Source organism: Trachinotus anak, unplaced genomic scaffold, assembly GCF_046630095.1.
Source record: "Trachinotus anak isolate AG129_WGS33_773 ecotype Australia unplaced genomic scaffold, CSIRO_AGI_Tana_v1 ptg000002l, whole genome shotgun sequence".
NCBI lineage: Eukaryota > Metazoa > Chordata > Actinopteri > Carangiformes > Carangidae > Trachinotus > Trachinotus anak.
Window position 1 is genome coordinate 14,332,266 of NW_027273853.1, and position 22,087 is coordinate 14,354,352.

General features: G+C 40.7%; 2 protein-coding genes across 13 annotated transcripts in view; both read right to left on the reverse strand.

Annotated features, from left to right (window-relative positions):
• Positions 1–16,914, reverse strand: part of mctp2a (multiple C2 domains, transmembrane 2a) — a 33,756-nt gene extending 16,842 nt beyond the window's left edge. Inside the window, exons 1-17 of one of the 4 annotated variants that reach the window (XM_071499884.1) lie at positions 16,799–16,914; positions 13,289–14,296; positions 12,179–12,238; positions 11,979–12,090; positions 9,477–9,619; positions 9,307–9,383; positions 9,083–9,197; positions 8,971–8,994; positions 6,442–6,618; positions 5,594–5,724; positions 5,311–5,497; positions 4,953–5,046; positions 4,766–4,868; positions 4,568–4,670; positions 4,361–4,462; positions 4,167–4,241; positions 3,754–3,873 (exon numbers count right to left, since the gene is read on the reverse strand). In XM_071499884.1, the coding sequence (XP_071355985.1) occupies positions 3,754–3,873; positions 4,167–4,241; positions 4,361–4,462; positions 4,568–4,670; positions 4,766–4,868; positions 4,953–5,046; positions 5,311–5,497; positions 5,594–5,724; positions 6,442–6,618; positions 8,971–8,994; positions 9,083–9,197; positions 9,307–9,383; positions 9,477–9,619; positions 11,979–12,090; positions 12,179–12,238; positions 13,289–14,284 (2,619 nt within the window). In that variant the 5' untranslated portion in view covers positions 14,285–14,296; positions 16,799–16,914. Of the gene's footprint in view, positions 1–3,753; positions 3,874–4,166; positions 4,242–4,360; positions 4,463–4,567; positions 4,671–4,765; positions 4,869–4,952; positions 5,047–5,310; positions 5,498–5,593; positions 5,725–6,441; positions 6,619–8,970; positions 8,995–9,082; positions 9,198–9,306; positions 9,384–9,476; positions 9,620–11,978; positions 12,091–12,178; positions 12,239–13,288; positions 14,297–15,031; positions 15,168–16,798 lie in introns of those variants that run through there. The other 3 variants (XM_071499892.1, XM_071499875.1, XM_071499899.1) reach the window with 3 other exon arrangements.
• Positions 16,915–18,267: 1,353 nt separating this feature from the next.
• Positions 18,268–22,087, reverse strand: part of mef2aa (myocyte enhancer factor 2aa) — a 58,588-nt gene continuing 54,768 nt past the window's right edge. For 6 of the 9 annotated variants that reach the window (XM_071499945.1, XM_071499908.1, XM_071499970.1 and 3 more), the window contains one exon: positions 18,268–21,899. In XM_071499945.1, the coding sequence (XP_071356046.1) occupies positions 21,563–21,899 (337 nt within the window). In that variant the 3' untranslated portion in view covers positions 18,268–21,562. The remainder of the gene's footprint in view (positions 21,900–22,087) is intronic. The other 3 variants (XM_071499954.1, XM_071499917.1, XM_071499980.1) reach the window with 2 other exon arrangements.

The window sequence follows — 22,087 nt, forward strand, 5'->3', positions numbered from 1 at the left end:
TCTCCTGAGACCTCTGGAGCCAGATCTGACCCTGTCCTGCCCTCATCTGGGGAGACGGTGATTCTATCAGCCCCAAAAAAGCGCCCGTTGCAGCTGCCAAGTGTGTTTACAGCTGCACCGCATCAAACATTCATCAAATGCCATCTTTACAGTGTGTGATGTGAGGCAATCAGCATTTCACAGGCTGTCAAATGATGTCTAAAGCGGTTGCTACCTGGCAGTGTCAAAAAGAAATACTCACATAAGGTATACAGGTTTCTTTCTAGTCTAACTCCTGACAGATGAGGTACCTCATATGTTAAAATATTAATTCTACTTAAATACTTAAAGCGGTCTAATGACAGCAAAGCTCAAAATCAGCTTTCAAGTGTAAATGATCTTTTTTTTTTTTTTTTTAACTTTCATCCATTTCATCTAAATCAAAATTGTTCTCAACTTTAAACTTCTGAAACAGATTAATTTGGCTGGATAATACATGCTCATTTAGCTTCTCTTCTTTTTTTAATTTTCTTTTTTTTTTTTCTGCGGAAGAAGAAACTTGTTTCTCTAATGCACAGGACGGAGGATTTCACTCCAAGTTGTTCCCACGAATGGCTCCTGTTGGGAAAAGTAACTGATCCTCCTTAGCGCCTCCACTCACATTTCCAGCAGTGCTGTAGCTCCATCTACAGGTCCTTTTCTTGTGTGCAGCAAAGAACTCTGGGTGACCCCTCTGCAGTCACTGCTGATGTATAGCACATTCATCTCGCTCAGTCTTAGTGAAAAGCACATCTAAAGGCCGTTATTTTATGAAGATTTTCGCTGTCACATTTTCTCTCTCTCAGAGCAATGAACATGCTGTTGTCAAACTCTTGAAAAGCGCAGATCCTAGGCTCATTACTGTAGCATAAACAAGCAGAGGGAAAAAAATCCAAATTTCTTGTTTGTATTTCCATTCACTGATGAAAATGTTTATAAGGATTTGCCAGAACTTTGTTTAAATGCGTGAGAAAGATTTTTTTCTTTTTCAGTTTTTTTTTTTTGTCACATTACCTAATTAGACTCTATTTAAAACTGCAACCAATTGGGGGGAGTAGTCGAAGGCAACTTCAAACAGTATGGACACTGTTGATGAGATTGCACAATCAAAACAAGTGACCTCCTGCACTTGCAAACAGTGACAATTTCCGCGAGACTCTCCATTCCCCGCAGAGTTTCCTCTTATACAATAACAGTAGTAGCATAAAAACTAAATAACCCATCAATCTGTCAATGTTTATATGTTCCTGGATGTGCAGCTTTCTGATTGGCATTCATGAGGGAAAAGTTATTTTGGTATGAACAAACAAGACTTTAAAAAAAAACACAACAACAAAAAAATAAAACCTCATTTTTTCCCACATTGCCATTGACTAACGTGAACCAGAGCGGTGATCCCTCATGCAAAATTTGAATACCTTACACACCACACACCAACAACCACTTCATAATACATACATGAATCTACATAAACAGGATAGAAATGCAGACTCCATGCTGTGTGGAGGTCAGAAAATTGGCCTGTGGGACTGAGTGATATAATGGCTAAGTATTCCTGGTAAAGCACTACACAAGCATCCCGCAGTCCCAGTAGAAACCACAACAGCGGTAATGCATTACAGGATGTATATGGTGTAAAAGGGTAAGACTGGTCTGCTTGCTTGATAAATAATGTATTGTAATGTATATTAAAGCTAGGCCCACCACTGCAGCATTTCCTACCGGCATACCCTGAGAAGCCCTGCGCTGCCTGCCACTGTGGAAAAGAGCAGACACTAGTGGTATAATTATGCACATCTGAGAGGCAAGCAGAGGCCATCTGTCAATGTCTGAATCAGTTACCTTATTACCACTGCCTAAAGATATAAAGATAGGAGAGGGAGCTGCTTTCATTAAGGCACATGGTGGCATGCTGCTTCAGACAGCTCCGAACACTAACTTAATTGCAAATGATGACTTGGAGGAGGAGGAGGGACTGTGCAGGGGCTGGCCTTGGAGTGGGCAGGGGCGCAAGTGTGGATAGTGGCATGGCACTAGGCTTGTAATGACAGGCAGTCAAGACCGTGTTCTTGCCCTCAATGACTGTCAGACAGTAGTGTAAGTTCAGAGTTTTTCCTGTTAATAGCAATTACATGCAATATTTACATGTGATTTGCATGTTTCACTGTGCTTCTAGCTTGTTGAGAACATAATAAACCATTGAAAAAAAACCAAAAAAACTTTTCACTCGTTGAACTCTCAGTCTGCTGGTGAGTGGGTGATGAATGCACAGTGGCAGATTCACTTTGTTTGGGCGATCCTCACCATGCACCTTCGACACTTAGACTATTTGAAGCACACCTCGTTGCAGACAAAGGCGTACTCTGACTACTCTGTTACTGTCTGCCTTTAAAAATATCAACCACTGTGCCGGTGTTAGTGTCTGAAAACAGAGCAGCTGGTTCAAATAAAAGGATAAAGCAGCTACACTAAATGTCACAAGAATTACCATTTCACTGTCACGGAGCACATGACACATACAACTGACAAAAATAAGACTACACTACAGTAACAATGATGATCATGATGAAAACAGTGAGTGTGTAAGTCTTTCTCTTTCATTCTACGATCTCTATTTGTGTGCTGCACTCCTAAACAGCAGGTGGAGTAGAAGTGGAAATGAAAGATTAGAGTGTGCCACCACACACTCCCATCGCCCGCGGAGGATCTAATTATAGGTGGAAGAAGATGGCCCCATCCTGCTGACCTGTCCCCTGTCAGCCTGCCTATCCTCCTGCCCATATCCCTGCCTCCAAGTCTCTCGCTATCTACCTTCATAGACCGCGCTCTTACTGAACTGTCTTCCTCTTTCTGCGCTCCAACTTTCTTTCCCAGATAGCAGCCTGCCTCCCACTCTATCCTTATACAATCGCCTGCATTGTTCTCTGTCTTCCTGTCTGTGTGTCCGCCTGTCTGTCTGTGTGCCGTGCTGTTCTAAAGGCTGTGATACATTGAGCCTGGCCATTGCCTGGGGGGATTTGCACCTCAGGATCAGTGAGAAGGGCTTATAGAATACACCAGGTATGAATTGCATGTCATCCTGAGACAGCGTAGACAGAAGAAAGGCAGTGAAAGGAGAGTTCTTCACACACCCTGTCTGTGACCGCTTCCTCACCCTGACACGGTGCTGGCAGGGCTTTCATAGCAAGTGTACTCTCTTAATCATGACATTACATGTGCTGTACTGAGGGGGATTCACAGGGTGATTTAAGATTATTTAAGCTTAGGACCTTAGATCACATACCCTCATTAAAAACAGCTAAACAGAGACATTTAAACAAGGTTCAAATCTCGGAGGCAGACTGTCACTCCTCCGCCCAAGGAAGCTGAGACTGTGATCCTCCTTACACCGTCCCCCGGGTTAGGAGGCTTTGCTAAGAAGTCAGATGTACAAACGCCCAAACCCTATCCCTTCAAATACACTCTAATGTCATCAGAAGTGAAGGAAAGCCAAGTGGGGTTTGATTTAAAGGATAAAACACATCCATCACATACACATGGGATAAAAACAGAAGGCAGTCATTGTTTTTCATGGGAAAAAAACTAGCAGAGAGAGAAAACGGCTAAACCGAAGATTCTCCTCAACATCTAATTCACATAAAATGAAAGAGTTAAAACTGGGCTCCAGTGAAATGGGACAAAACTTGTTCGCCCCAAGGCTTAAAGAGAGTTCATTAACGTGCGGCAATGACTTACCAGAAAGGCTATTAGACTCCGTTGCGTGCTCTCCCATTGAAAACAGCTTTTAATGTACTGTAACGTGTACAGAACTGCTGTGCTGATTTTTCGAACCCGATATATATTCCGGGCAAGAACCTAATGGAAAATAATTGGAACAAAACAGCGGTTAGTATCATTTGATACTGGACATAATGTTTATGACTTTGCAATGAGGTTGAATCAGCTTTACAATCCATTATTTGCTACTTGTGAAGTTAGACGTTTAAATCCAATTAGCAAACAAATTAGCTTGACTATGACCGATCCAAACTGTGACCATGTGTAGCTTTGTTGTGGCTACTTTATTAGTGGGGTGTGAGGGGAGCCTTCTGGCCAAGGGTTTTTGTCCCAACTGCTACATTCTGCTGAAAAACATCAATAGCGATAACCTTTTTAGAGAACTTTGGGTTTTCCTCCATTAATTTTGCCTCTTTCGGTTGGAAGGTTCTGATACCAGCTCTGACCTAGGACAAAGACAGAAAGAAGAAATAATACTGCAGTTTAACTAGGTTTTGACTTCACACTATATGATCCAGAAGGTTATCACCAAAATAAACTTAACCCCATTCAGTTTGATCCTTACTTTATTATAGATAACCTCCAGCTCAAGTGTGATGGTTCCTTTGGATGCACTTCCTAAGTTTTCCTTCTTCAAGAACAGACATATCTGCTGCCCGTTCTGAACCTTTTAGAATTCAAAAATAAAATATATCCACAATCATAATTTACAGTGAATTTATATTTTGTGTATCAGAAACATAGGAGACCTTTATGAACTAAACAAACTTACACTCAGTAAAGGAATGGCCACTTTCCCCAAAAAGTTTGGGGTTCTGTCTCCATTTTCATCAAGGACAGTCAACTCCATCACATCATGAATGTCTTTAATTGGCCTGTAACATAAGAGTTACACAAATGTTCTTGATACTAAAATACACAACACAAACTCGGACAGGTGTCCTGATTTTTCTCCAGACATCTTCCTTACAATGTAAAGGCTTTGTTCCATTCTGGATTGAGGGTCTTGTAGATTGTGTGAGTTTGAAGTTTGCTGTTACCGAGCTCAATAACACATAAGGGGTTGCTTTTTCCTGCAAATAACAAAGAGAGGTTGTCATTTATTGTAAAGAACAGGAGAAAAGAAAACAAAGAAGTGAACTGCTGTTAGAGATTACCATTGAGGTCTGTTGGGGGAAGATCATTTGCCTTTATAACCTTGACCTGGAGGAAGCCAACCTCTCCCACACACTTGTGTGAGTTCTTCAAGCTCTGAAAAAATTAATATGATTAAAAACATGTTATCCAAAGCACTTTTTTTTAGCATGGTTTATAAATGTACCCTGTGAAACTGCATCCTTAACACCTGGTGTATAACAGAATAATATTTATGTTATTAAAAATTTGCACCAGCACTTCATTACATATTTGTAGTCCTTACTGAATCAGCTGATCATATCTAAAATGGAATTGGTAGTAGAATATTATGACATTATTTTCTACATAAAAATAAACTAAACCAAAATAAAGACTTACAAACTTCTCCATTATTGTGCCTTTCTCATCGGGCTTCTCCAAGGGAGCTGTCCCAATGTCAGAGATGGAGACTCCCCAGCAGGTTCTCAGGGTGACCAGAAACACTAGCCTGCCCTTTCCTGGGTCCAGCACATGGGTGTAGAGCTGCCTCTCATTAGGTGAAAGTCTCGATGGGTCAACCTCAAACCTGAAACACAAAAGGAAAAATGCTCCATTGAAACACTAGCTCTGTGAAGGAGCCAATGTGAGCAAAATTAACACTTACCCACCAGGAAGTACTCACATTCCCCATGATTCCTCACCCTTCCTTCCTCTCTTTGAGAACACCTCCACCTGCAGAGGTTCCTGGTTATCTTCAAACTGATTGAAGTCAAACTGCTCTCTCCACTGGGGATTGGCCTGAATGCAAAGGTTCTGAGAGCAGTAAAGACACAGATTCAGCACATACGGTAACATGGAAACACACACACTCACACATAATTTTTTTTTTTTTTTTTTGACGCAATGTCTGGTTTAATGCATTATCAGACTGAGCAGCTCCTGCATGACAGGTGGATTAAGTCTTCATTCAGTCCAACCAGAACAAGGCAGAAGAGGAGAAAGAGAGGCGTGTTGTGTGTATGTGTCTCTATTTGTGTGTGCTTGTATGTGTACACCTCAGTAGCCACTCTGGGATTGTAAACACTGACAGCTTCCAATTAGAATCAGCTTTGTTCAACAAACAAACAAGCAGAGAGGAAAGCAGAGAGGTTTACAAAGAAATGACACGACAACACAAGACAAGTGCACCATAGAATCATCAGGGGGGAGGCCAACAAGTACAGGTAGATGAACAGGGCATGCTGGGTATGCAAATGAAGGCAATGAAGCCCAGCACCTGAAGCACAGGGAGAAGTGAGTGGCAGCCTTGCCCAGTCTAATGAGCTGCCTCCGCCATGGCCCAGTGAGCCAAGGTGGAGGTGAGTCACTGACAGGCACCTGCTGAGAGAAAGAAGCGGGGAAGTAAGAGATAGGGGCTGGGAAGAAACACTTGAAGTGTAAAGAGCAGACATTAAAGAGGCAGAGGAGCATGAGAAAAAGGAGTGTAGGAGAAGTGGGAAAAGAGAAGGACTTTTAAAAAACAAGTCCAACCTTGCTCTTGTACTTCTGATCACCAAGGCGAAAGCGGACATAAATGTCACCATGGCCATACTGCGGCAGGTCCTGTCCCTCCACCAAGGTGATACGGAGCACCCCAGTCCACATCTGGTTCTTCAGCTGGTTCTTCTGTGTTTCAGCTGGCCGCTGGGATGGTGCGGCCTGGTTCTGCTGCAGGGCAAAGATACACACAGACAGTTAATAGTTTTTTTTTGTTTGTTTTTTTTTAAAGCACCATGTGTGTGGAAGTTCTGTGCGTTCCCCTCTGTTTACCTGCTCCTGCCTCATCCTGGCACCTCATCATGTTCACAGAGTGCATGAAAGTAGGACAAAGGTTTACACTATACAGCACATCTCTGTTGGAGCACATTAGCACATCTCTACTGACAGGCAAGCCACACCACAGAGGCTCCTGGAGAGAGAGGAAGAGAGGGACGTCAGCAAGCAGCCAGATGTCCCTGGCTGTGACAGTCCCACTCATCACTGGCTCCCAGACTGAGTGTGGGGAGGCAGGACACTTGGCATACTGCACCAGAGACAGCAGGCAGCAGTGAGTAATGATGCAAACCCCACAGCTCTCTCATCAGCAAATTATGCATACATGCAGTATGTATGGCCAGCATCAGAGTTTACTGCATGTTGGCAAATTCGTCCAATTTTAATTTAATCAGAGAAATAACGAATATTTTCCACTAACATGAAGCTATGAAACTAAAAAGATGTTGTGCATTCGAGAACTCTCGAAATCAAGGACAAGCACAGCCAATAATCCACTTCTCCTGCCGTGTGTCACAGAGGGAGTGAGAAAGAGAGGCCTTGATATGTTTCCATGTAAGAGTTCCCGTGAGGCCATGCGGTGATAGGCCAGGGCTGTAAAAACAAACAGCAGAGAGGTTGTGTAGGGCTGACTGTAATTAAAGAGCAGGACCGTAATCTGCTCTAGCCTCTTTGATTGCCCAGCTCCTTCAGCTGCCCCAGCGACGCTGCTTCAAACAGCCCCACTACAACTCCCCTGCCACTCCGGCCCCTCCTCCTCACTACGGGGTCACAACCCACATTGCCACCCAATCCGAAGGGGATCAAAGCACATCTCAGGGACCTGAATTAACATGGAATACCACAGGCACAGCCCTATAAATATCAGCCCCTTCAAAAGAAGAGGAACAGAGGGAGTGGAGGAGCGATATAAAACAGGCCTCAGCCAAGTCATCCCAAGTGTTTATCTTGGACACATTTCTATCTCAGCGGCCAATAAAACAATTCCACTTAACTGTAAGTGGCCCCTAAAGAGAATCTATTCCTGGTCCTAAAAGGGCTGTGCGATTGCTTCCATATGGTGGGACAGCATGGGGACAAGCACGATGAGCTCAGACCCTGGACCATTTGGCTAGTACCTCAGCACTGTCCATCCACAGCTGTGATATTACATCCTAACATCTGGGTTATTGCCCGCTATGCCTGGGAATTATCAGCCTTGCCGATCTTAGGCATCCCACACTGGCAACATGCCTCGAACAGCAGAGCCCCCCCTCCCCTCCCCGCCACTTCTACCATACGCCCCCCTCCTGTTTGAAACACTATCACACAGCAGAGTTTTACTTCGGCACTTGCCATTCCCTGTCTCTGTGGTGGTAACACACAGGGAGAAAACGATGTTCTGAAGGAGGGGGAGTGGAGCCGTAAGAGCTTGGTATTCAGCACTTCCAGGATAGGTGTTAAATGCAATAAGATATTGTATGTTTGTCAAAAATGAAATGGGAAAAAAAATGGCATTGTTACATTGTTAAATTAGCACTGTGATTTAGGCAGCAGAACATTGTGTAGAGTCCCATCACACATTTCTGTCTCCCTTTGAGTATCTTTAACCATCTGTAGTGGATAACCTACAATGCGTATGAAAATGGCTTCATTCCTTTGTCATCTAATTTCAAATTGAGATTGTCTACTGGACCATCAAGAGACTGAACAGTGGCAGATGTAGTGACTACATAGGTGTGAATACAAACCCACTCACTGCAGTGTCAGTCCCAAACAGCTACCCTCCTATTTCACTCTGAATCTAATTACAGCTGCAATATATTGAAAGCCACTTGAGAGGAGATGGAACTTTGTTTACTACAAAACCAAATACTGCTCTATAATACTCATCTAAGGGCTATTTTTATGGCAATATATTCAGCCAATACTATTATTTTGATTTTGATCAGAATGTTATATTGTACCATACTTTTTCACAGCAAATGATACCACTGAAAGTAATATGCATTGCAAAAAAGGTTCACTGTAAAACCACAAAAGAAATAGGCTATGCTGAAACCAAGGTTACACACAAAAGCCTGAGTCCTGTGCATACACCTCATTCTTTGTTACACCATAGCACAGTGAGCTACTGCCCCCTAGTGCTTTAGATCACAAGCTCTGCCATGTAAATCTCAAAGTCGAATGCAGGAATACTAATGGCATTCTCGATACAATTTGGAAATTCAAGTTAAAAAGTAAATGTAAGTATATCACAATCCATACCTTATTCTTCTTTACTGGCCATCTCTATGAAAAGAAAATAATTACAAGAATCAGTGCAAAGAATTCAAAGACTTGCATCAAGAAATACTTCTCGTGTCAGAAATACTCTTACAGGGCTTCTTTTGATGGTGGCATCTCTAAACATTAAGCAGACTTCAACCATTATCACTCCCATGTCATCTTCTTTACTTTTTGGATCATCAAGATGCAACTCCAATTCATAGGTTCTGTTAAAAGACAGAAAGGCAATTAAAAGATTAAAACTGATGGCCACTCATGAATATCCTTTATATATAATCTGTCCCCCGAAATATGAAATATATATATATTCCTTACTTGTACAAATCAAGATCTTTCAGGGGAATAGAGCTGGAACCCATGAAATCATCAGTGGTCCGATTTTTATCATAGACCTGCAACAACATGACAAACATCACTAAAATAGCAAACTGAAATTGTGGGATCCTGTATCATACGCAATCCTATTCAAAAAGAACAATGCTTACTCGAACTTCCACAATGTGCTCTCGATCTCGCAGAGGATGAGAGAAGGACTCGTTCCACTGTGGGTTCAGATTTTTATACACCACTTTGCTTTTATAGAACTGTTTTCCCTCAAGTTTGAACTTCACATAAGGATCACTGGTGCCTAAAAATCATGATAAAAAACAGCAAATCAGTAAAACAATGTGGCTTAAAGTGTTTACATACAGCATAATCAAAGTGTAATAACAATGCTTTCATAGCAATCCATGGTGAAAAAGAATTATTTGATGCAAACTATGTTTACTTTGTGTGGAACATATTATCACTTTAGAAATGTACACTGTGTATGAAAACACATATATAAACACACACATACATACACACCCTTCCCCCATGCTGGTTGTGTGAGAGACTGAAATATGTGAGGAGGAGGCGCACCCCACACATGGCAAAAACAGAGGGATGTAGCTGTTTAATTGTGAAAGAGTAGAAACACTCGCCAGCATGAGGCAACCAGAAACCAAAATCTAGAAGCAACCAGTGTTAATCTCCCAAGCCTGTTAAGAAAGTCTGTTTGTGAGTGGGGTGGGGGTATGGGACTTCTTTGTTTCTGCAATTGCATGCAGATTGGCCAAAAAATGAAAGCCAGTCCCATGCCTTCATTTGTATAGGGGAATAAAGGGGTGCTTGAGAGAGCCTGCAGGGAGGCTTGAATCACATGACAAAGGCCCTGTGGGGATGGGCTGTCAGGCCTGTCAGCTCCCCACTCCAAATGAACATCTCGCAAAGGCAGGCAGGACCCACAGCAGCTCCACCCTGCCAGCCTGTGACAGGGAAACCTCCAGGCAACTTGACAGGAGGAGAATGTGGCAGCTAGCAAGGAGAAAAGCTCTGGCATGACTGAGAACGGTGACGATGGAAATTAATGGGGAAAAAAGGGGAGAACAAAAACCAAGGAGTGGGGGCCGGTGGCGTGGGTCCTTTCAGAATATGTAATGACAATGTATGCCATTGGTGAGCCTTTGGCACGCTGTTGATTGTTGGGCAAACAGTGGAAAGACAGGGGGCGTGCGGGGATTGCATCATCATGGTGCCATCTTGTCAGGGAAAGTAAGGTCTCAACTAGCAGGGAGTAGGCCACTGGGTTTGGTGGGTGTCCTGCATGCACCATGCAGGAAAAAAAACTGGTAAGCACCATAGTAAAAAAAAAAAAAAAGAAGTCATTTCACCATTAAGCTGTGAAGTGATTTCCCAAAACTACAGGAACTACAAGTATAATATTGGTTAAATCTACCCCATAGCCAAAGGGTTTACATTTTCAATTAGGTAAGATTAATGTGGTTTTGAAATACAAATACAAATTTCTGCTATAAAAACCTTTTAATTTTTTAATTTTACTATTTTTATTTTTACCAAGTACACCTAACTACATTAGTCCGAAAAATAGTCAGTAAACAATGATACTTAATGAGACCACACATGAATTTACTCATATGTCGTAGTTCCACTTATGTCCACTTGATGTCACTGCTTTTCCAAAGTAAACTCCACAGGACCTCAGATAAGGGTCATGATGAATGGAAATTTGTATTTAACACTGACAGATCAATATGATTGGCAGTGGTGACTCAAATCTCAACAGGCAATCCAGTTATGAAATCAGCTAATTGAAATTAGTTAAAATTCAAACCATCTTTCAAAGTTCATGCTTGATTTTATACCTTGATCAAAAGACCCATTTTCAACAAAACCTGAAGACATCAACATATTATTTTAAGAGAAAAATAGGTGTGACCTGAAATATTTAAGTAAATGACAATTTGCGGGATAAGTGAGTGCAACTTTTTCTTTAAAATCTATGAACCACAGGCTTTGTTTTGAGAAAGCCCACCAGATATGAGATTAAGAATTATGAACATCTGATTGTCAAAAATCACAACCACTACCCCTGGCATACCATTACATAATCAGCTGTTTAAACAGGTGACAGTGCCAGTGGTTTCATGTAATGAGTACTGACTGCTTTATCCCAGTCTGTCTTTTGTCATACTGGTCTGACAGCATACTTCTGATTTTTTTCTTTTTACACCACTTGACAAGAGACGTCATCCTAACGAGTAAACAGGAGCATTAACTGAACACGTCTCATCTTGCCTTTATACACAACAACACATTTCCCATTCATGACTTTCCACTGTTTGATTGGTTCATAAACACAGCAAGATTAACAAGATGCATACGCAGTGTGTGTACATGGAGTGCTTCATCAAGGGCCCACCCTTACTAAAAGCCAAAATACAAAGAACTGCATATTTTTAGGATGTCAAAGAACTTTCATCCAATTTGGCATCTCTTGATATGTACTGATCCATCCAAACAATTCCTACAGTTAAGGCAACACGATGATGTTTGCTTATAAAGAGACAGTAATTATCCTCCTGAAATCCAAGTGAGACAGCTACTTAGTCCTTCAGGCTGTGAAAGGCCACAACTTATATATCACCTGCAGGTCGGTAACCTACCAGAGCGCTTGTCCCTGACGACCAGGTTCCTTCCCTGCTTTAAGTTGATGTTGAGGAGGTATCTCTGGAACGGGAGAGGTGCTTGAACCTCAGGCCCTGCTGTCATAACCTGCTGTAGAGAAACCATTCACATTTATATGCTTTCTTAGGTCAGATGCCTGGCTTACTTCAATGAGCACAGCAGTCCAGTGAGTACTTACAGAGTTTTCTAAAGGATCTCGCAGACCTTCTTCAAAGAAGTCGCACGGTTCACTAGACATCTACATATAAAAAAGGTTGGAATTACATTTTATGAAATATCCGATTGTGAACATTTTGTATGGTACAGTCAAGATGAGATGTCTAGATGTGTCTACTGCTCTGTGGTTCACATGATACTTATGATTATATTATTATAATTTTAAAAAAATAAATAAAAAAAGGCTGTTCATCCATTTCAAGACATACTTGAATGTTCCTCATGCCTATAGATAATGTCTTTTAGAGACAATGTGTCTGTAAATACTGTGAACAGCAATAAAAAGTGTCAAGTATGAGGCAAAGTGACATGTTATCAACCGCTGTGTTTTTTTTTTTTTTTAAGAGTTCTCCATACCACATTGTGTCTAACTAGTAATGCTGGTTTTCAACTGGTGTCCATATCTAAGAGGCATCTAGACAAAACAGGACACAACAGCCTTAGTTTCAACTATACCCCAGAGCTGTTTAAAGTCAAATCCCAGGTGGTCCCTTCACATTTAACACCAACCTTGAAAGGACACTTTTGATATGTTGCACCAGTAGACTGAATAGTTACTCTCATTAAGTATATGCTCAAGCTTAAAAAAGGAATGCCACTTCATGCAAGTCACCATATTATAGTGTAAGAACTCTCTTAGCATAACGGCTGAAGTATGTGAAACCAAACCACACTATTTGAAAGTGAAATGAAAGCATGCATACATAAAAGTGAATGTGAGCAATGTTACTCAAAGTACTTATTGTGGTGTTGCTTTATATTATATTTCTAACAAATTGTGTTATTTATAATACCTTCATAACTTTACACAATTTCCTCTTGACTAGTTTATTATGACAGTAGAGATTGCATACTTTGATCTAAGACCTAAGGGAAGAATAGTTTAATCTAAGTTTGTAGAAGTATAAGGTCTCTGTTGTATGTGCACAGGACTGGACCGGTTTAGATCAGTGTGATTTCTTACTATGAAAGGAAATCACTGAGTGACATCTGAATACAAATTTCAAACGACATAAATCTACAGTGCATGCAAACTTCAAATATTCATAAACATTCATGTAATAAAACTCACCTCTATTTCATCCAGGGCCTCCTCATTTGGGTTTTCTTCAAGTAGAGCCTCTTCTGTGGAGAACTGTCTCATCACCAAGGGAGAGCAGATTTCCTGGTCCAGTTCTTCCGAGTCTGTTGTCCAGGGCATGTTGACTCGCTCCTCGTTGGGGGTGCCACACGCAGAGTCCATTGAGGTACCATCAGCACTCTCAAAAGGAGTACCCAGAGTATCTAATGTCAGAAAAATGCTATCGGTAAGAGCATTTCTTCTGATTCTTAACGGTGACCCTTTTTCAGATGATGACTTTCTCTGTTCGAATGATATGGTCTTCTTTTCTATGTTTGGCTTCACTTGGTCTCCCAACGAGCTTGCTCTGGCCACTGCTGCTGCAAGAGGACCTGAAATCACTCTCTCTTCATTGAGACTCTCTCTTTCTACAAGGTCTGGTCTTGGGGAATGAACTTGTGTGTTAGCAAGATCAGACCTTGGAGCAGGATTAGGGTCAAAATCAAATCTAGGTACATCCCTCTTGGCTCTTTTATCCACCTGTGCATACAAGGCTTCCCGAGTCCAGTTCACCTTGTCTTCTGAACGTGAATTCATCATATCAGCTGTTTCCTCATAAAGGGTCATTGTCTCGACCGGAGCACTCATTCGATACAAAGCTGCAGCTGTGTGATCTGTAGGAACCCTGTGCATAATTTCTGGGACTGAATCATTCAGTTTGTCTGTAAAAGATGGTCCATCTGTGACTGAGCCACTTGCGTTAGAGTCAGTATCACTCAGACGGGGAGAAATGCCAAAGGAGATGATATCAGAGTCAGTGGACAACAAGGCACTCTCTGTAGAAAATGCTTCACCTGCCACCAACCGTAAGTCTGGTACGGAAATACTGCGCCGATGAGCCAGATTCCTTCCCTGCTTGGCAAGTACCTTCTTACCTGGCCTCTTCAGGTTGGGCAACTTTGTTTTCTGACGCAAGTTCCCCAAGAAATTCTTTTTCTTGCCATCCATCTTGGGTGATACCTTTCAGATATAAAAAGAAAAAGGAAACAAAAGTGGAATCAAGGTCCTTTGTGTTACAGGCCTAACACAGTGCAACAAGGTGTCTCATGTACTGCTCAGACTTAGTCAAGGGAAATGATATAAACTACAACAGCCAAATATAAAATGTACTAGTGGTGGCCATTCATTAAAGTTATAAACATATCTTCAAAAAATATTGGCTGCACTCACACTTAGCGTTGAGCAAAAAACATAAAACTTCTAAATATATTTTTCCTATTGTGTTCTACATTAGCCTTCCTCTGAGAGACTTGGGCTCACATAATATTTCATGAAGGCAAATTTTGATCTGTTGAAATTGTATTACTGTGCAGAAGGGGAAGGTAGGTTAAGATGTAGTAAATCAGCGGGAGATTAAGCCCTTCAGAGGATTTGTCACCACACACGGACAGTAGCAAAGACATCTCTATTGTTGGTTTACCATCTGAATTAGTGTCACACCAAAATGTACCTACTTTTCCCAATTGTCTGTCTTGACCAAATAAAAACATAAATAATGCCTTGTGATGACTAAATCAGCACCTTACAGAACCAAAAGTAGGTGGTAAGCTACATTATAACAGTAAAATCTTAACATTAGCGCTAAGGCCTGATGTCTGATCTTACAAACATTTCTCAATAAATTACTTCATCTAAGTTATCGTACGTGTCATGACATTGTAAATGATCTCAGTCTAATTTAGTCAAAAAAAATACCTGTTCAGATGACCTCTGCTGAATAGCCTGACAAAGCCACACACTGATTCAGTTTCCACCAAAAGCAGCAGTAAATTTTCCAACAAGCAGCTCAGCCATCGTAGCTAGGCTGAAAAGGAGGAAGGAGTCTCAGGCAGTTCAAAAGACAGCAAGTCTCCTTTCCAGCTTGACGGCAACTTTGAAGACAAGTCATTGGTGGAGAGGCCAAGCTGGGTGAAACTGCCCATACCAGTCTCACAGGGTGAGTTTCAACGACTATGATAATGAACAGTCACAGTGTGTCAAATGTTGAGTCCTGCCCATGTCTACCAAGATGAATAGAGCCACATACAGTACAGTATGACAAGTTATGTGGGATCATAAAAAGTAAAATTAAGATACTGTGACAAAAGATTAAGTAGACACTATAGCGCTGAAACTATGATAACACAAAGAGGTGCTCACAATACAGTTAGTTTAACAGCCAGTCTGTCAGTCTGTTTACTGTTGATTTGAATATTTGACTATTTACATTTGTTAGGCTATTTGTCTGTTTTAAGACTTGCATGCATTACACTTCCCATAATATGGGTCCTCTTATAGGTCCAAGTACTTGAAAATATACTTAATACCATAATCTAGCCTAATTCTACAATACAACTGTCCTCCGTATCTGTCCAAAACAGTCCCAAAATACTGCTGATGGATTCTGCAACATGACTGTGGCATATGAAATGTGAAATGATGAAATGATCTGTTCATCTTATCTCATCCCTCATCTTCAGCACGGATCTGGCACTCAGTGGCTGCCTTGTCATACCAAACTCCATTTCTTTCACACAGCCACATATTTGTTTACAGTGGAACAAGGTTTAGCCTAAGCTCGTCAAAAGTGAGCATTTGTGTTTGCAAAGTATAAACTATAGCTGTGTGTCCACACGTTGAAGCCACCCACTGGTGTTCACTCTCCCTCTCCTTGTCTGTGCCTAACGGTGGAGACTACAGTATATGACAACAGATGTGTTTGAGTTTGGACCGAGTCTTGTTCAATATTTGCGAATGTCTTAAGGAGATCAGGCCCACATGAAAGAACCCCAACTTGGCTACCATTTGAAAGGCAGGGCTTGGAATCCGAACAGGGCAAGCCCCTATGGCAGGTGGCCTGTCGCCCTCCTCCTCACACAACTCAAACATCCCAAAAACCCTGCTTGGTTACTCTACACATGCATACTGGACCTGATCCAGGCTGCAGCACAGCTGGCCTTATGGATGGGAAGCCAAGAACATGCACTTGGGGACAAATATACAGAGTGATGCACATGCAAGCCTTCAGAGTGAATACAGGATGAAAGATTGAACTACACAGCTGACCTAAAACCCCTGTTTGTCTCCCAGTGTTGTATGATTTGCTATTCAAGCGGTGGTGGAAGAAAAAAAAGTTTTTATTTATACATAAACATAGCGACAACGCAGTGGAGAAAATGCAAATGAAGTCAGAGAACTCAGAACTCAGCTTTGGCCACCACAGCAAATGTAGCGTACTATCGTACCGGAAGTAAACGTGTTTAAGTAGTTTGTGTAATAATATCTTGTTGAGGAGTTTGCACTAGCTAGCTATACCAGTAGCTACATCATATTTTATGAGCTTTCAGTATTTAATGCTCAGGATGCAATAACCAACAGTAGCTTAAAGAAACTTATAACTACAGAAAAATAAGGTAAAGGTCTAATAACAATTTCCCTTTAAAATAAAATAATAAAATGTTATTCCCAAACGGAAATACTCACCTAAGTAAAAGTGACGCTGACTTTTGAAATAATGAAACTTACTTTATATAAGCTATTAAAAACACGAATTCTTGAAACCCTGTGGGTATATATCTGTATGGGCCTATGTATTATCACATCTCGAAGACAGACTGACTGACAGGCGGGTAGCCACCTGTTTTTTTCCAGACAGTTGTGACCTCGCAGTTTCGACGGTTTACCAACTTACCTGAGCTGAGCACAACAAGCTGCATCAACTCATTGTGTTACAGTGCCTTCTGCTGGTGATGCCCTGGAAATACGCTGATGTCCTCTGTTAAAAACTGCTCTAGAGGACAAATATCACTAGATGCATCCTGTTAAACACTGGTTTCCACTCTGTGGTGTTTGCATTTGATTTGTATAAACATCCATATTATGTATAGGCTAGTTCAAACCTCAAACACTGATTTATCTTCCAAGTCAACTAAAGGCTGAAAGAGACACTAGTAATCGTAATCCAATAAACTGGAACTGCCTTACAGTTGCAGTAAATATGGTTACAATCTCCCCGTCCTGAGTTACAGCAATAATAATGGCCGGAAGTGTTTTTACAGAACGTTATGATGTCACAGTGAAGTTGACCTTTGACCATTTTGATAAAAAGACGTCATCATTTCGTCTTATCCTTACAGACTTTTGAATTAAATTGTGTCATAATTAGCATATGAGTTTGTGAGATACAGCCAAAAACATGTTTTGTGAAGTCCTTTGACATTTGACCACCAAATTCTAAGCAGTTCATCATTGAGGCCGAGATGACATTTCTGCCAAATTTGAAGAAACTCCCTCAAGGCATTACTGAGATATCACGTTCACAAGCTCAGAACTTTGTCGTGGAGTCACCACGACCTTGACCTTTGACTGCCAAAATCGAATCAAATTTGAAGAAAATGACTCACAGATGGATGGACGAAAACATAATGCTTCCTTCCGACCCTGGCTGTTGCCAGTTCGGAGGCATAAAAATAAATAGGCTAAATAATACTCCTTATACTCTTACTGGAGTCATTCTGCATAATGAGTAGCTACTTTTGATACTTAGAATTATGTGTACTTTATCTTGATAAAACTTCTGCGTCAATATTTAAGCACAATTTGTACTTTTAACAGATCATTTTCACACTGTGCTATCATTGCTTTTACTTTTAATAATTACTTTTAAGCAAAGGATCTGAGTGTTTCTTCCACCACACTGTGCTCAGCCATTCAATCAGCATGTATGTTTCTCTATTAATATTAATTTATAGAACTGGGTATTTAATAAAGAGTATGTCAGACAATCTTCTTGCATAAATTCAGAGAGTTAAAGATTTTAACAGTATTGTGCTGTCTGTTCAGCCTGTATCACTGATCGACAATGCCAGTAGCCCCAGGCAATGTACAAACTGATCTGTGAGGTCAATAAAATGCATTTTCAAAGTGATATTCAAAGATGAATAGACATTGAGTTCAGATTAAGCATACACTGAGGTGTTTAATAAAGTTGACAGTTTCTACTGTTTGGGACTTCACATGAGAACAAATTCTATGTAAGAGTTGTTTACTTCATTTGATACAGAATAAGAGAGATAATCTAAATTACACATTAAAAGCCAATATTTGTACTTTTGTGAAGAATACAAATTTTGTACAACAATATCTAGCATAGTATCTTATTTGTTTAATAAAAAGTTCACTTGAATATTTATTGTATGATGAAAATAAAATAACACATTCAAGGGAAATAAAATGTAGATTAACTTAAAATCTCTTTCGATTTTGAAACAAATAATTTCATTATTGGCAACAAAGTCCAGCTTGTGCCGCCAAACGGTCTGAGCAATCCAAACCGAAAACAGCTTCTTTAGTTAAGTGAACTATCAACTACAAACACTTACCAAACACGTAGTTCTGTTTATAAAAGCCATGAAGCAAAGCAGTGTACTCTTGCACAGCAAAGTGAAGAAAGTCCTCTACAAAGGTTCATTGATTACCCTTTCCTTTCACATTCATCAGTTGTGCACAATTTGGACATAGACCAAAAGAGCAAAGTGTATCACAGTGCATTCACCATGCATTTTCTTGTGTGAGTCTTTTCTGAGAAGAGGCAGGTCTGGTCAAGTTTGAGTGATATCTGCATTGTCGTTTTTTCTTTAACTGAGAGAAAATAAAAGTGGTGTAATTTTTCTTTGGGATAAGGCATTTCCTAACTGTGCATATAGATAGAGAAACTACAAAATTCCCTGATATGTAATCAAGTGCTAAAGTATGTGCTCAACTACGAGGTGATGCTGCCAAGACAGGCAGACAGTTTTTGTTGTAGTCATTTATTATTGCTATTTTCACCTGCTGTGTTATTCTGGATTACATTATGAACTACTATACATCATGTAATGTCTGCTAATGTATATGAACATGAAGAGATTGCCCTGGGGGATCCAAATCAATTTAATAAAATGTATCATATGCATCTTGAAGTCCGGGCACTTCAGGATGAGAGGCTAACAGTCTCTGATGACTACATACAACCTGTAAGGACATCATATTCTGTGTATGTCATGAGAATTGAGGTTAAAACTGCATAGATCATTATGGGCTTATACTGAGAACTACTGTGGAGCTGATGATGGGGGCGGAGAGAACAGAGACCTCAGAAACACACACACAAGATATGTCACGGCAAATGCAGAGTGATAACCTCTCTTGTACAGCAAACTTCTCATACAAATGTGTGCAATCCAGCAGTGAGATTGAAGTCAATGACATTGCATTGTTTTTGTTGTTGTTATGAATTAGCTGCTGAATTATTTGCTTCTGTGATGATGGAGAAGAAAACAAGTCACAGCCCCTTTTTCCTCTCTGCAACATGTGATGACTGAGGCTTCGGCCTTGTGTTGCAACACCTTTCACATACATGACTTTAGCGCCTTCAGATTTTCACTTTTCTGGCTCCTAAGGTTCCTAGGCCTACATACTCCTACTAGTTATAGGGCATTGATATGAGATACAGTTTCTGGAGCCAATTAAGGAAACACATGAGTATTTTTGTACATAATTATGACATTTCAAGTAGACTGCGATATTTACAACCACATGTGGGCACAGGCATGATAAGTTTTGTGTGAAGGTCAGCAGCCACTTCTACCACGTGTGTCTTCTGCTTAAATCCCATGAAACCAGTAACAGGATAGTGGAAATGGCCTGAGAAATGGCATGTCTTTCAGTTGAGCTACATGCAATAACAATAGATTATTCTTCAACATGGGGCTGGGACCTTGGGTTTGAATGTTGGCAGTGTATTCCGCAGCTGCTGGTACACAACTAACACGAGCTAACACAATAGGAGGGAAGAAACTCTATTTCCCCTAGCCTTGTGATCATCCTTCACAAATATGAAAATAGTGGAGCTTCAACCTCACAGCATTATTATTACAATGTCTTAAGGACAAACAGTCACCACTAATAGAGAGAGAGAAAAAAAAAAACAAATCGGCCATCTGGAACTGAAACACAGAGGAGATTATGTTGATAATTCAATTTAGAAGAGATGACAGTAAAATCAACACAATAGCAAATATTGACCAGTGAATGATCTACTTTTTAAGGGTCTACTCTTGTAAACTTGGCTGTAATCCACAAAAATATACTTTTCTTGAAAACGGTGATCGTACAGTACTTTAAGTACATACTCACACCCTGGTGATATATATTAAAGTCGCTATTTACACAACAAAAGAAAATGTTTGGCTCAAATTTTCAGTTATACAAACAGAACAGCAAATGTTCATGGCTTTCAATATTGATTCATCATCTGGTTTACATGACTTTACACTGTTTGTAATAAAGCACAATAAAAAATAAAACTATGGCGAAGAAATGGTGTATTTGAGTGAACTGTTAGGAAAACCATAGCAACTGTACAAAACAACACAAAAGAACAGCTTTGGCTTATATTACTGATGAACTGTTAGCAAATGTGAACATGTTGATTTTCTCACCAGTTCAACTGGACAGGTTCGCATGATTGTAATTGCACATTTATATATCCTACTCTTTTAAATTATAAAATGAATAGTATGTTGTTATTGCAATAAATTCTGCTGCTATTATCTTTTTACCTCCCCAACAGCATTGATTCATTTATTCACTAAAGTAGTCTCAACTGTTGTTCTTTGTATGACCAAAATTCTTGTATAGCACTCATTAACCTCATGCTGTCTGTATGTCCTGATCGACTGAATCAATAAATTAGAAGAGGCCACTTGAGCCAAAGGTCTTGTATGGGTACAGCATGATTTTAAAAGATAGTGAACATCATATGTAAGGGTCCTCAGCCTGAAAGCAACATAACTTGCTCTGATTGTTTGCAACATGCGAGCACAACAGCAAAACAGAAACTACATGTAAGTGTCTGACTAGACCAGTGACTACAATAATCTACCGCCTATTGTTTAACAATTTTCTTTCTTCTGCAAAAGTCATCTGAATTGCACCAAGTACCTGATACCACCTGCTTGTGCATATACTTCAGTCCAGCTAACTGAGTTTTTTTTTTTTTTTATCTTACTGTACGAGTTTGAGAATTGACTTTAGATATGTCCTGACATGTCTTATTACATTACATCTCAGTCTTTCAAATTGAAATGGAGTTGAATAATAGTATCATAATGATAGCTCTAAGGACCTTTCTCTTTTCTTTTATCGCCATGTCTAACCCCTCCCTCTCTCTGACTGGCTGGTGACTGGAGGCTTGATCGGGGCTCTTTATGTCACCCATGTGTCCATGCGCAAGCGCTTGACCGATGGGCTCTCCCTGTCCTCAGAGCCAGCGGGTGGTCTTCCCAGCCCCAGCGGGGAGTGGAAGTCTGGCCGGTGGTCTTCACGATCGCTGCCGTCATATGAGCTACAAGAGGAGCTGAGGCTGTCGGCAGGTGAGCGTCCCAGAACTTCCTGTCGGCTGGACCCTTGCTGCGGCTGTTGAGGGGGGAAGCCGGATGGGGTAACGCGCTCCCGTGGCGGCGAAATGGGCTCGGACTTGATGTTTATGCTCTGGCTGGTGCTGATGGATAGGTTGGAGCCCTGAGATAGGTGACCTCCACCACTGCAGAGAAGACAAGCAGGGCATTTTGTGTTCAGAACAAAAATGAGACAACAAATGTGAGGTGCAACAATGTGAAAAGCCAGGAATATGTAGATGTGTGATTCAGCATAATATCACAGAGAACAGTGGGTGTTGCTTTTATGTGAGGGCGTCTGGAGAGTGTGCTTTTGTTTGGAAGTATGTTACTC